The following is a 15,274-nucleotide window of genomic DNA, read 5'->3' as shown; positions in this document are numbered from 1 at the left end:
AGATGTCGTGAGTTAATTATTTTATATATTTTTAAAAGAATTAAAATTTAAAAGTGTTAGATTTTTTTATAAAGTTATACCTTTTAGATTTAGTTGGAACGTTAAATTCAAGAATAATAATTATAATATTAATAATAACATTAAACTTGCATGATCTCAATTTAAGTGGGGTTAGCTGTAATACCAGACCTAATAGCATTAGACGTGAGTCTGGCTGCAAGGTCGTGTCATAAAAGTGTGATAATTAAATAGATTAATTAAAAAACAAAGAAAAAAAACCAACAAGAAGAAAAAAAACTAATGAAGAAAAAAAAATATGAATTAATTGGGTTAACCTTTCAAACCAGATTAACCTGTCAAACCTTAGATTCACGTCGTAAAAGTTTGATAATTAAATAGGAAAAAAAAATAAATGGGTTAACCCAGAATTAATCGGGCTAACTCGTTAAACCAGGTTAACCTGTCAAACCCGAAATCTGTGTCATAAAAGTTTAATAACTAAATAGAAAAAAATTTAACATTAACAATTTAAATTAAACGAAAAAAATTAATTAAAAAGAAAAAAAATACAAAAGTCATCAGCCTTTTCACCGTGGACTCCATTGTGCAGTCCATAGTTAATGGCATAAAAACAACAATAAAAAAAAAAAAACTAAAGGCATCAGCCGATAGCTACATAGAAAAAAAAATTAATATTAATAAACTAAATTAATTAAATAAAATTAATTAAAAAGAAAAAAAAAACCTCTAAGAAGTAAAAAAAACTAAATAGAAAGAAATTAAATATTAACAAACTAAACTAAAAAAAAAAATTTATAAAGAAAAAAAAGCAAAAAAAAAAATTCAAGTTAAATCATCAAAACAGGTTAACCCGTTAAACCCGAGATCCCTGTCATGATTTCTGGTAACTAAATGAAAAAAAGTAAACGTTAACAAACTGAACTAAATGAAAAAATTTTAATTAAAAAGAAAAAAACAAAAAAAAGCTAGGTTAACTCGTCAAACCATATTAACCTATTAAATTCATGATCTGTGTCATAAAAGTCTGATAACTAAATAAAAAAATTAACATTAACAACTAAATTAAACAAAAAAAATTTATGAAAATAAAAAAACAAAAAAAAAATTGACGGGTCAACCTAGAATTAACTGGGTTCACCTGTGAAACCAGGTTAACCCGTGAAACTCGGGATATGTGTCATGAAAGTCTAATAACTAAATAGAAAAAAATTTAATATTAACAAACTAAACAAAACAAAAAAATAATTAAAAACAAAAAAAATTAGGTTAACTTGTCAAACTAGGTTGACCCGTTAAACCCAAAAAACGTATCATAAAAGTCTGATAACTAAATAAAAAAATTAAACATTAATAAACTAAATTAAACAAAAATATTTTGTTAAAAGAAAAAAAAACAAAGAAAGAAGCAAAAAAATAATCTCAAAAGGCACAAAAAAAATAGCTAAAAAAAATAAGACAACTTAAAAAAAAAACCTAAAGCATCAGTGTTTTACTATGGACTGCACTATATAGTCCACAGTAAAACACTGATCCCTTTTAGTATATCTTACAATGGTTTATTCATTTATTATTATTTATTATTTTTAAAATTTTGTTTGGAAGTATGATAGATATTATTTTGTAAAATAATTTTTATTTAGAAATTTATTAAAATAATATGTATTTTTTTTTTAATATTAACTTATTAAAATAATAAAAAATATTAATTTAAAACTAAAATAATTTTAAAAATATAATTATATAGCAGATATTGACTTTCAAACCACAAGCACACCACTGAATTGCTTAGTCGACACAAATGTCCATGTTGTCTTAAATTTTTATTTTTATTTAAATTAATTTTTTTATATTTTTTAAATTATTTTAATGTACTAATATTAAAAATAATTTTTTAAAAATAAAAAAATATTATTTTAATAAATTTTTAAATAAAAAATATTTTAAAAAATAATCATAACTATATTCCAACATTTAACCATAAACCAAAAATATTATTAAGATTTTTCACGTGTAAACCGATAATTCACGATTCGGATTTTGAACAATAACTTGCATTGACCAATTTCTTCAGAAGCGATCCAGTGAAGAACTGTTTTTCTTCTTAACTTTTTATTTATTTTTATTACTTAATAATGCAATAATGATTTGGATCTAATAACTAACTAAGGAAAAATAATTTAATAATATTCAAAGAATTGAAAAGCTAACTAAGCGTGTAATTGGAATTGCATTTGAAAGTGTTTTTTTTTATAAATTAAAATAATAATTGTTTTTATTTTTAAAAATTTATTTTTAATATTAATATATCAAAACGAATTAAAAACATTAAAAAATAATTTTAAACATAAAAACTCAAATTTTAAGCAGGCAAACAGTGTTTTGATCCCAATATCGAACATTAGTGATAATAATATATAGGTAGGTATGTTGCAGGCTCCACCATTATTTTTAAATGGAAAAAAAGAAGAAGATTCAAGTCATAAGAAAATTTTTAAAACCTTTCAATCTTATTATTTATATAACCCGAGTTTTAAATGGAAAAATACCTTAAGCTAATACATTCAACTTGACCGATTTAAAAACAATTATAAAAATAATTATAAGAAAACAAATATGGTTTAAAGGCAATTATAATGAACCCACCAAGTTTAAGAATTGTATTCATTATAAAACTATATTTTATTTAACTTGATAAAAAAATAAAATCATAGTTCTAAAATTCGAGTTACCATGACAAGTTGGTTTAGGACTTGAACAATCTAGAATGTAGATTGGTCCAGGTTAAAAAAAGAATAAAGGAAAGAATTGACCCGGGTTAATCCATTGAACCCGATGAAACCCACTCAATAACTCATTCTTTTTTTTTTAAAGTTTTGTTTTTAAAATAATATTATTTTGATTTTTAAAATACAAAAACACAAAGTGGTGAATCTAGGCTTATCCTTCTAACCCAATGCCCTCACTTTGCCACTGTTTGTTTTTTTAAGCTTGTTTGGCTCTGCGGTTGAACCTGTGTTTGATCAAATTTCAAATTTTTTTTTGTTAAAATTGAGTGCGGTTTGTATATTTTGGATCGTTTTGATGTGCTGATGTCAAAAATGATTTTTAAAAAATAAAAAAACATCATTAACATATATTTCGGTACAAAAAACTATTTGAAAAGTAATTACTATCACACTGTCAAACACGCTTTTAGCTGGATATAATAACTTTCGGAAAAATCAAAAGAGGAAGGGAAAAAAGGGTTACGTGGCAAGCCTCTAAAAAAGCCTAAGTGCATCGTTTTGAAGCAGGGTCACACCTATACTTTTTTTTCTTTTTAGTCAGAGATGGATGACATTCTGTCCACCATTTTCTTCTAAACAAAAAATAACACAGGTGGCGCGTCATTTCCAGCTAATATTAAGGGCATAAAACACACATTTTAATTTTTTTTTTTATTAAATCTCATGTTTAATGAGTTAATTTAATTTAATGGGTTAATTTAATTAATTTTTTTAATTAATTTTTTATTTAAATTTTATTTTTTAATATCGATTTGATTAATAATTAAATTTCATAATTTATTTTGTTTATTTTTCATTAAATTATCATAATTTCATGAAGGATTTTACTCTACTACTCATCGCAAAGCATTATTCATTGTAATAATGTTTTATTTTTTTTAATTTTATTTTTTAATATTAATTTTTTTATTTAATTATCATACTTTTATAACATGACCTTGCAGTCAGATCCACATTTAAAGCTTTTGGATCTGATGTTGCAACAAAACCCAAAGCTCTTGAACCTAGTGTTGCAGTCAGATCCACTTGAACCTGAGTCATATGCAAGTTTAATATTATTATCAATATTATAAATATTATTATTTGTATTATAAATATTATTATTTGTATTATAAATATTATAATTTTTATTTTAATTAATATTGCTAATATAATAATTAATAAATTTTAAAAAACATTATTAATATTAAAAAAACAATCATAAATTTGATTTAAATGATAAAATTAAAAATTATAAGAACCTGGGTTATACATGTTTAATATTATTATTGTCATTATTATTAATATAATTATTAATAAATTAAAAAAAAACTATAAATTTAATTTTAAAAGATAAAAAACTATAAAAAGTTAGGTAAAAAAATTTAATATTATTATTATTATTAATATTAAAAATATTATAATTAATATTAAAAATATTATTTTTAGAGATCCAACCTGAATTATAACTTTCGGTTATTAATATTTTTAATATATTTTATGTAAAAAAAAATTAGCGCGGCCACCCCACTCATTAATCACTAACTCCTCTTAGTTTAGATATATATATATATATATATATATATATATATATAAATTCCAATTGCAATTGCTTGTTAAAATAAAATAGTCTTTTCCTTTCTCATCGAACCACTGTCCAGTCCAGTCCAGTCCTTTTTCTTTGACTCCACCCAGACAAGACAGCTGGGAAACCTCATTTCATCACGCCCTTTTCGCCACCGGAAACCGGCCATGGCCTCCTCCTCCGCTGGCAACTCGCCACCGATCTCCACCATATCTTCCCTATCGAAACGTTTCGAATTCTCTCCCGATCCGCCGCCCAAAATCTCTCTCTCGACCGACCAGTACCAGCATTGCTCCGAGGCTTTACACTTCTTTAAAAAGAAACTCAGGACCCGGGAGATAATCGCACAAGAGTTCGCTCATTTACAGGTTCAAAATGGCATTTCTTTATTTATCTATAGTTTTTTTTTCCTTACTGGGATTTGTTTTCAAAGCAAAATAAGATTGTTTTGATATGCCAATTTTTTTAGGCATTAAGTTTATAGATGGGAAGCATCAAATGGGTTCTTGTGGTTTGCTGTTTTAAGGATGTTTTGAGGGTTATTCTGTTTGGTTGCTGAGAAAAAAATGGGAAGTGAAATAAAATGTTTTTTTTCCTTTTCTTTTTCATGATTGAAAGAAAGTTAAAATTCATTCTTCAAAGAGACTGAAAGCAGAAGCCAAACTAGATATAGAGTAAGCCATAATTACTGCAAATAGTGACTGTGTAATGGCAAGATCACGGATTGGAGTTCCTGGAAGCTTACATTTTACAACAAAAAGAAAAGAATCAAGGACACTGTTATGGGGGAGCATTTTCCTTCATGACATCTAGCATTTTTTCCCTCCAGATAAAATAAAGAGAGGCACCTCCTGGCAATGCTTCACAAGATAGAAGAAAGCTATCTTCTGAAGATTTGGCGACTCATCTTGTCTCAGCTTAATTACTCTGCCAGTCCCCAATAGGCCTGTTGATATTGCATTTTTGTAAAAGATGATGTCATGTAGGTCTGGCATAGAGACATGTGAAATCTAAGTGAAGCCAAGTTTCATTGCTTTGATTACATAAAAAAGAGAGAGGATTAATGCTCTTTCCCAATTTAATTTGTCTGTCGTTTGTAGAAAGCTTGTTGAGCACAATCAGCCAACAGTGGTGCTGTGTTTTGGAACAAAAAGAGATCCCCAGAAAAGTCAAACTGAAAGTTTGGTTCTTTCTAAAGACAAGTTTTTGCACACGAAAGGGAGACAGATACATTTCCTTTTAGGGTTTTTGGAATTGATTATTAAAGGAACTGTTTTATTTTATGCAAACATGTTCTCAAATTTTTGTTTCTGGTTCTTTATTATTTTTTGCTAGCAAAAATATGATAAAAAAAAGTGGACAAAAAGATTAATTTCAATTTAACATCAACAAATCAATAAATGGGATTCTAATTGATGTGGGCTGGACTTAATCTTGGTTTTTAAAAGCTGCATATGTGATGTTAAAGCATGTTGTTCTCTTGTGATTTTCTTGTTGCAGGCTAGTAGGATAACACCGTCTCAGATGGCAAGAAGCTGCAAGGTGGCTCTTGACGGTGTGAATGTGAACAAAAACCGGTACCTGGATGTTGTACCATGTAAGCTATAATTCTTAGAGGTTTAGATCACTTGTATGATGCTTCAAGAACCTTTTTTGACTAATGAATTTTTTTTCCCATGTTATTTATTCCAGTTGACCAAAATAGGGTTGTTCTTAATCCATGCAAGGATTATAGACCATCTGCAAGAGGATATATTAATGCGAGCCTCATCACGGTAGAGTGCATCAAAGCTTTAGTTTATTCTCTCTCAATATAAATCTATATGAGGTACTTGAAACTATATTTTTGCTTGTCCTTCTGACCCTATAGGAATTACTTGTTTTTGCAGACTTCTTCATCAGATAACATTTCACAGTTCATAGCTACACAGGGCCCACTACCACATACATTCGAGGATTTCTGGGAGATGATAATACAGCACCATTGCCCTGTGATTGTGATGCTTACTCGATTAGTGGACAATTATAAGGTACTTCACTGTCTTAAGTTCAAGTTATTTATTCTGATTCCTAGTCATATGTGACCGCCATGGAAGTGATTGAAAGAGTATATGATGCCTCAATTCTGAAGATGCTGCAGGCCATTCCTGTATTTTGCTGTTCAACATTTCTTTGTGTGTGGGTATGCGCACATGTGAGTGAGTGGGTTAACATTCATAGCGTTCCTATTGAAAAAGAACAAGTACTGTAATTAACCATAGCTAAGCACTTACACCTCATTGTACAGGCTTTTATGATATACACAATTTAGTTTTCTTGACATTTAAATGTCCTGAATCACTTCTGAATTTGAATTGTATGTGCAGACAGTAAAATGTGGAGATTACTTTCAAGCAGAAGATGGTCCTAGAGATTTTGGAAATATTTCTATTGTGACGAAGTGGATCAAAACTACTGACACCTCATTACTGTTGCGCAACTTGAAGGTGGGCTATAAAGAGGTAAATTTTATTTATTTACATTTATATTTTCAAATGATCAGAGGAAATGTCAATGATGATGAAATGAAAAAAAAATGTGGTCAATGGTGAAATGCACTATTATTTCTCAAAAGGAATGATTTCTATGTTTTTTTTTATGTGCTGAAATAAAGAACTGCTAGAAGCACAACTCTACCTTTCTCATCAATTTGGCTGTTTTTTTAGGATAAGGAATTAATGTACGAGATTGTTGTGAATATGTAGGCCAGTATCACATGCTAATATTCAAATGCAGTTTTAGGTTCTAGGAACATGAATGATTAGGGTTCTGGAATTTTGAAAGAAGCAGGAATGGTCTCTTGTAAGTTGTTTGCACTTGTGGAGGAAAACAAGGGATCAGGGTGTACTGGAACAGTACGCTTCTGAAAACATCAGGGTGTACTGGAACAGTACACTTCTGAAAACATGCAGCTGGGATCTTGCTTACATCCTGCTGCTATGAGACTTCATGGGTTCTGTCATAACCTGATTTTTTACCATTTTTTCTTATTTTTTTCAAAAAAATCCAAGAAATAGCAAAAAACAACAAAAAAATCTAAAAAATATATTTTTGATATATTTGCATTGTTTTTGGTATTTTTAGCGTCTTTTCAAAAGAATTAAAAATTCAAAAATTTACTTTCGACGTGTTTATTTTTAACACACTCCTTTCAAAATCATTGATAATTTTTCTTATTGAGTTGACGTTGCCTTATTTAAAAATATCAAGAATAAGATGCATCAAAAATAAAAAAATAAAATATTTGGACAAGGGGACCAAAATGCAAAGGAAGAAGATGAGGGACCAAAGTGTTTTTTTAGTTACTTGGGGACCAAGAAATTAAGATGAAAAAGACAAATTTGTTTTGCCTATAAATAAGTGGTTGTACCACACAAAAAGGGAAGAGAGTTTTGGGGAAGCATTAGCAAAAAAAAAAAAAGAATTAGTTAGAGCACAAAAAAAAAATACGCACGATCACTCTCTCTCTCTCATAAATCACCAAAACCAAACAAATAAAATTTCTTACCATCTCTCCTATTGAGGAAAAAAAAAACTCTTCTCTTCCCACGGACAAACACACACTACACTAGCCTCTCCCCAAAACCTCATCTCCTCCAACTCATCATCGTCAACCACCACCAACAACTTTTCATCGCTTTCAAGCCATCAACCTAGCATTTGACCCGAATCCAGCCTCTCTCCCTCTCAAACCAACCCTAACCATTAGCTGCCTCTCCACCGACATTGCAAGTAAGACCCATCTTCAACCTTTAGCCAACGCTGCCCACCCAAGCTCCACCGGGATCCTCATCTTTTCTTCCCCTAGAACCAAAGGTCCCCCATCAGCTCCTTCCTTGTCAAAAGCAAACCTTCTAATAGCCATTACCAAATGCCATCACCACTCCCGCCAAAACCAATACAGCACCTTCTAGCCACCATAACCCATACCAACCATCACCATATTCAACGCTGACAGCATTTCCTCCACCCAGCTGTGATTGAAACTCAGTAGCCTTTCCACCTGACAACCTCGTTTTCTTCTTCACCGTGGGCAACCCAGCGTAACCATCCACAATCAGCCATCACCATTGACAGCCGAGACCTTCTCCACCATTGGTTAGCCTCCACTCAGTAGCCCCTCCCATCAACACCAGCCTCCTCCACTACTGCCTCCTCTGAAACCATTCAAAACACACCAGCCAGCCGTGACCCCAAGTGTCCAGCCCTTTCCCTTTAACTTGCCATCAACAACCCTTGTTTCACCCAACTGACAGCTAACCACCAAGACCCACCAGCAACACAAAAAATCTCCATTCTCCCTCTCTTGCCCAACAGATCTAAACTCACAATAGTTGTTTCCTTCTCCTACTTCGAAACTGAAGTTTCCATTGACTGTAAATCCACACCCCTCTCGTTATCTCATACTCTATAGCTTCGGCTTACCACCCAACTTCTTCTGTTAGTGATAGCAGCTGCAACCATCTAAAGAGAAATTTTAAGAAATGGGGATCGAAAGTTTAAGCCTGTTGATCTCCCAACATCTACACTAGTGGATGACACCGCCGATGTAGAAGGAGAGAAGAAGACGCGGAGCTTCTATTGAGCCAACTGACGCGTCTCCACTCCCTTATTGGCGCATGCAACGACGTGCCAATAGTAACGGCTATCCACTGTCGTGCGTGAAGTCACGTGCCACCACTATGCACATCAAGTCCAGAAGTTCCCCCCACCGTATGTCCATCCAAATCTGGTCCAATCATCTTGGAAGGTCGATTCATAACCTCAAAAAATATTTTGGACAAATTGCTATAATTTCATGAAATTTGGGACAGAATGCTTGTTATTGTGTTTTTTGGATTGTTGGACACTATTATTTTGGATCCATGTGTGTTTGTTTATTTACAATGACTTGAAAATTTGTGTTGATTTGTTAAGTTTATTCTTTAGGACTCTGATTGATAATTAAACATTAAATCTTGATGCATGAATTATGCTTGGGCTTGTGTTGATTCATTTGAACTAGTATGCAATTTGAATATAATTTGTGAAATTAACAAGATTTGATGCTTGATTGTTGCATTGTCAAATTATTATGTTGGTTAGTAATTTGCGTGGAGTTGATATCATGGCTAAAATAGCTCGATTAAAACGTATTTTTTTGTGTTTTTCCAAACATGGTCTTAGTCTAATTTTAATAATTTTTATTTTTATTTTTATTTTTGGAAGATCATCTTGTAATTAATTTTGGGTTCCTCACATTTTCCCCACATTGAATATTTGAAATTGTGACCTTCACGTGAGATGTTTTTTCAGTATTAATTTAATCAGTTTCGCTCTGCAAAAACAACAAAATCTTTCTTTTAAAAAAACATACAATTTTATTTTAAATTGCATATGACCAAGTCTCTCAAAAAATAAAAAAAAATAATATTAGCATAAATAATAATAATAAAAAAATACACAACATGATTTAGAATCCTTAAATATAAAAAATCAAGAAAAATAGTTTTCTTGATATCTTTGCATGCATTTTTTGGATTTAATATAACCAGTTTATGAAATCAATGAGAATTTAGCCTATACTTTAAAAATACAAAAAAAAATTATTTTTATTGTTTGAATATCAAGGATTACAAACTTGGATGTAAGACATATTCTCGATATTAAAAGAAAATATAAAACATATATTGACATTAGAATGATTAGGTTTAAATTGATAAGATAAGGACCTCTTTAGCGAGGAGGATTTTTCTTAAACTGTAGATAGACCAACGGTTAGCAATGTAGTTTCCTTTGGGTAAGGTGTTTTTAACGGATACACCCGTCTAGTTGGTGTGCATTTAGGATGGAAACAAAAGCACTGTTAATGCCCCGTTTGTTTGCTGGAAAGTAGTTTTCTTTTGAAAAGTGAATTCCGGGAAAGTATTTTCCGATGTTTGGTAGTGTAATGGAAAATAAGTTGAAAAACACTTTCCAGTGTTTGGTTATGTTATGGAAAATGAGCTGGAAATAACTTATTAATGTTTTATTTTTTTCAAGTTTATTAAAATAATGAGGAACAAATCTTACAAATTAAAATGTTGAATGAGAATGAAATTGAAAAAAAATATAATTTCATAAATTATCTCAGATAAAATAAGTAACAATCAAAAGAATGAGGATCAAATTTGATAGATAAAAAATTTCAATAAAAAAATGATAAGGAAAAAGCAAATAGCAATTATAAAAATAAGGACCAAAGTTAATATAAAAATTAAATTTTAAAAGATGAAATTAAAAAATAAATATTCAAAACAAAATATATATAGCAATCAAAAGTTTGAGGATCAAATTTGATATAATCAACAAATAATGACATTTCTAAATTTTTCACAACTTCCGGAAAGTGTTCTCCGCCCAAATTTTCCAGGAAAACACTTTCCTGAAAACCAAGTCAAATTTTTCTTTGACTGGAAAGTGTTTTCCGTTGACCAACTTTTCTAATGGCAAACAAACACATGAAAGTTTGGAAAGTGGTTTCTCTTCCGGGAAACAAACATGGCCCAAGTAAACAACTAGGCCAGAATGCCATGTGTAGTAACAAACCATAATTTGGTTCTATGGCTGTGGGAAATTTTCTGGAGTTTTGGATCAACTGTTGGAGTGTACCCCTGCTTTGTAAATTTTGTTTGGGAAGCCCCCCCCCCCCCCCCCCTTCAGCCAATTTATGATCAGGAGGCACTTCTGTATGTTTATAGACTTCCCTTTTACAACTCAGTGTTTTAATTTAACTAATCATTTTTTCCTGTAATTTTTTAAAATAAAAACTCAAGCCAGAACTGACATCCATATAACACTTGAGTTTTTCCTCCAGAGGTATGTAGTTCTATACCTACATCCACTACCATTTAATCCTGCTTTCAAACAACTTGCTGACCAAAATTGATGTTCTTGGAACATGTATAATGTTTGGTTCTTTCAGAATTTTATTGCTTTGTTTTTTACAACAATAGCCCTCTTTAATGATGGAAACTGATTAACATGTTATTGCCTTCTCCTATATTATTTTTCTTCCAGGCAGAGGAGCAACCCATGAATGTTTTGCATATTCAGTATCCTGAATGGCCTGACCATGGAGTTCCAGAAGATACAATTGTTGTCCGTGAAATTTTTAAAAGAGTATATAATGTACCACCCAGTCTTGGCCCGATAGTGGTCCACTGCAGGTTCAGCTCATGAATATTGATTTTTTTTTCTTTTTATGACTGGTGATTTGCTAGATCTCCTTAACATCTGAGACAACCTCTCTGTTGCTCAGTGCAGGAATTGGTAGAACAGGAACATATTGCACAATTCACAACACAGTCCAGAGAATCCTTGTCGGTGACATGTCTGCTTTAGACATTGCTAATACCGTTGCCACATTTAGATCTCAGCGAATTGGGATGGTTCAAACCATGGTATCTTCTTCTGCTTGTTTAAAGCTTCAATTTTTTTTTTCATATGCTTAGGCTTTCAAGTTCATGAAGACCAGTGCCTTTTAGTGTCGCTTGTTGCTGTCTATGAGTTGCTAATAGCATTAAACATTAACAAAATGAGCATTCATTGACAAATGTGTGAAGTAGCTCAGCCAAAAGAAAGTCCTTTTTCTCACAATCCACGAGTGGATGTCCTCATTTTCAAGGACACATCTTAGTTCACTTTTAATGATTTTTTTGAAATTAATATTGAACTTGACTGTTTGAGATTTCTTCCTTGGTTACTTTGTTTCATTGCCAGCTTGAGAAAGAAATTTTATTTTTTAACTTACGTCAAACTTTATTTACTGACCATGAAGAATTATTTATATCCTATGGCAGTGCTGCCATAATTTCTATGTTTCTTTCCACGGTTCTTCGTCTCCATTTTTTCTCCTTTTTCAGGGATGGTTTTTTAGTCCATTCTTGGTTGTCATCGTATAGAGCAGAAAGAGCACGGAAAATTTTGCAATGGGATGTATTTTGAAGCAATTTTTGCAGTTATCATGCATCCATCCCATTTATCTTTGCTGACTCTTTTCAACTCTGATCACCAGGAGCAATACTTTTTCTGCTATGAAGCAATCATTGATGAATTAGAAGATCTCGTCTCGGAGATGAACAGTTAGCATACCTCAAAATTGTATGCCATTTTTTTCCATTTAATACTTCTTATAGGATTACGCTTTATTCAACATTATCTGTGTTTCAGCTGCTGGGTAGAATAATATTATGGCTTCAGTTCATTTCCTTTATCTAATCACAATATTATCATTTTGGTGTTTTAAATTATATGTAACCCAGTCGTTTGATCCAGCTGACGTGTCTTATTTCTTTCATGCAGCTACATCAGTGACTTTTTCTCGTGGTAAAAAATGAACTTAAATTGAACCAAGAGTGCTGCGACTGCTTGATCAATCCCCAGAAAGTAATGAGTCATGCCGAGTCATGCCTCCCTCGATATGTTTGTCCCCTGTAACAGACTCTGTAACTCTGGCCTTCTTGCGAAACAAAGATTGCTCTGGATACTGCAGAACAGCCAATTTTCATGTTAGCAAGAAGTTGCCAGGACTGAATCCTTTCGACGTTGTAGTAGATACCTGCGGTTGTCTGCATGGAGATAATTGTAGCCATTTGAAGTTCAGTTCCTAATTATTATTATTATTTTGAGATGGTTGTAAAATTCTAAATGCTAGCGATGTTAATGGACAAATGAATTTCTTGACATTCTAAAAATTCTTCAAATGATGCTCAGGGGATCTTAAAAATATGGTTTTGGCTGCCTGGGTAGTGTCGGAGAAGCTACCTCAATATGCCAAGAAGCTGAATCATTTGCTGGTTCCTTCTTTGGTCATCGTTTTCAAAAAGAATTGCAATCGTTTGCTGTTTTTTCATGTTATTGAAAACAAAAAACAATGAATTTTCTTCTGGTTGTGAGTTTTATGAAAACAAAAACAGCAAACCAAGCTGATGTGTTGTCTGAAACAATGTCTATTCTAAATTATTGGGCTATCAAACTCCTCAGCTGACATTACCGGTTTTCATGGCCACCATTATCATAGCCATGACTGCATTTGATTAAGACGACTAGCATATTCTTCCATGCTGGGTTGAATTATTCTTTTTCTAAATTAAAAAAAACATTAAGTATGGAGAATTTTTTTTAGAATTATTAAGTTTAATTAAGCGGTTTGATTTTGAAACTTGCTAATTTGATTTTAATTAAATGATTGGGAGTTGATTTAAAATGAATTATTTAATTTAATGAGTTTAAAGATATCTTGAATGACTTTTTATTAATATTAAAATGATATTAAATTGGATTGAACTTGGTTATCCTATAATCTGGGTCATGGATTTCAATAGATTTAATAACTTTGTTATTTTTGTAAGTTATTTTGTTTAATTTTATAATAACATTAGATACTTTTAAAATCGAGCATCAACTCTAAAAATAACATTTATTTGAGATCGTGATAATTCTATAAAAAATAGAAAAAAATAAACTATGAATTTTATTTTTCAACCAATCTGATATTGAATAAGAGTGAAATAAAAAAAAAACAAGTAGAAAATTAAAGGACTAGAAACCAAAAAAACAAACATATTAGGTTTGATGGATAAACTCACTAAACTCGTGAATTAAGTAATTTCTGTCAACACGTCAAACCTGCAAACCGGATAATGGACCCTATTGGGATTAACAACTTGTTTTTTTTCTAAATTATTATTTATTTAACTACATGATAACAAAAATAGATGATTGCAAAATCGAGCTTCAAACCAATACTGAGACATTTTTTTTAAGATTATGATAACCTCATAAAAAAATAAAATGAAACAAATTATGAAACTCAATTCACAAGCAGTCCAATATCAAATGATAAAAAAAAATGAATATATAAAAAAAATAGAAAAGCTAAACTCGTCATATCCGTCAACAGGTCTATGGATTTTTTAAAATTTAATAACATTTTTTAAAACTATTTTTTTTAAATATATGATAAAAATAAATAATCACATAATCAAGTTCAATTAAAGAAAAAATTATCCTGCTCAACTCGTAAACCAGGACAACCAGGGTTACCTCGCAAAATTCACAAATTAAGTCATTAACTCCACAAAGTTTATTAACCTTGTTTTAAAAAATTATTTTTTATTTAATTAAATTTTTTAAAAAATAGATCATATAACGATGCTATAATATTTTTCTGATACCAACTAAATACTAAAATATTTTTTTAATACTGTAATAATTATATTAAAAAATTAAAATAAATTATCCACACCAAACCCCTACTAAACCCCTGTAAACCTATTATATATTATATAAGAACTAAATTAAAAAAAAAAAAACACTATACACAGTTCTAACAGATGTGAGAAACAGTGTTTTCGCCATAACTATAAGCTTTATTTATTTATTTATTTATAATTGCTTTAAACATATCCGCATTAAATGCAATTAAGATCACATCAATCAAACAGAAAGAGGACATGAGCTCGAACTCCCTTCCTCGAATGAAGCTTCATCATGGTGGGCCACGAACAGACCGAGTACCATGATTCTATTCACTCTTTTAATCTTTCGTCCTCTTTTCCCATGTATCTGTCCCTGTGTGTCTCTATATATATACACACTAATTTCTTTTTTTTATTAATTTGACAATCTGGATTTTAAAATTAAATTATATAAATTTTTAATAATTTTAAATTTTATAAGACTCAAACAGTGATCTATACATTAATTTTTATCATATATTTAAAGTTTTAGTCCCTAAAACTGAAAATCCTGTAAGTTAGTCCCTAAAGTTCTGGGGATTTTAGTTAATTTAAAGTTAATTGTTTTTTTTTTTTTTGAGTTTTCAACTTTGAAACACATTTTC

At 30.6% G+C, this 15,274-nt stretch overlaps 1 protein-coding gene across 2 annotated transcripts; it reads left to right on the top strand.

Annotated features, from left to right (window-relative positions):
• Positions 1-4,404: 4,404 nt before the first annotated feature.
• Positions 4,405-13,124, top strand: LOC133670124 (protein-tyrosine-phosphatase PTP1). 2 transcript variants are annotated; one of them, XM_062090596.1, is made up of 9 exons: positions 4,405-4,739; positions 5,872-5,968; positions 6,064-6,146; positions 6,261-6,401; positions 6,738-6,857; positions 11,449-11,597; positions 11,690-11,831; positions 12,446-12,531; positions 12,733-13,124. In XM_062090596.1, exons 1-8 carry the CDS (start codon positions 4,539-4,541, stop codon positions 12,515-12,517), a joined length of 1,005 nt encoding a protein of 334 aa, XP_061946580.1. In that variant the 5' UTR covers positions 4,405-4,538; the 3' UTR covers positions 12,518-12,531; positions 12,733-13,124. The 2 variants fall into 2 exon arrangements, with proteins under 2 accessions (XP_061946580.1, XP_061946579.1); XM_062090595.1 differs by having other exon boundaries at positions 4,406-4,739; positions 6,738-6,872.
• The last annotated feature ends 2,150 nt before the right edge of the window (positions 13,125-15,274 follow it).

The sequence above is a fragment of the Populus nigra genome, chromosome 12 (genome assembly GCF_951802175.1).
Source record: "Populus nigra chromosome 12, ddPopNigr1.1, whole genome shotgun sequence".
Taxonomy (NCBI): domain Eukaryota; kingdom Viridiplantae; phylum Streptophyta; class Magnoliopsida; order Malpighiales; family Salicaceae; genus Populus; species Populus nigra.
This window is presented reverse-complemented; position numbering and strand designations above follow the sequence as displayed.

What these genes read in the sequence shown, in the direction of transcription:
- LOC133670124 (XM_062090595.1), top strand. Translation starts at nt 4,539, where the DNA reads ATGGCCTCCTCCTCCGCTGGCAACTCGCCACCGATCTCCACCATATCT. An exon ending in AAGAGTTCGCTCATTTACAG is followed by an intron (nt 4,740 to 5,871) that starts GTTCAAAATGGC and finishes TTCTTGTTGCAG; the next exon opens with GCTAGTAGGATAACACCGTC. An exon ending in GATTAGTGGACAATTATAAG is followed by an intron (nt 6,402 to 6,737) that starts GTACTTCACTGT and finishes TTGTATGTGCAG; the next exon opens with ACAGTAAAATGTGGAGATTA.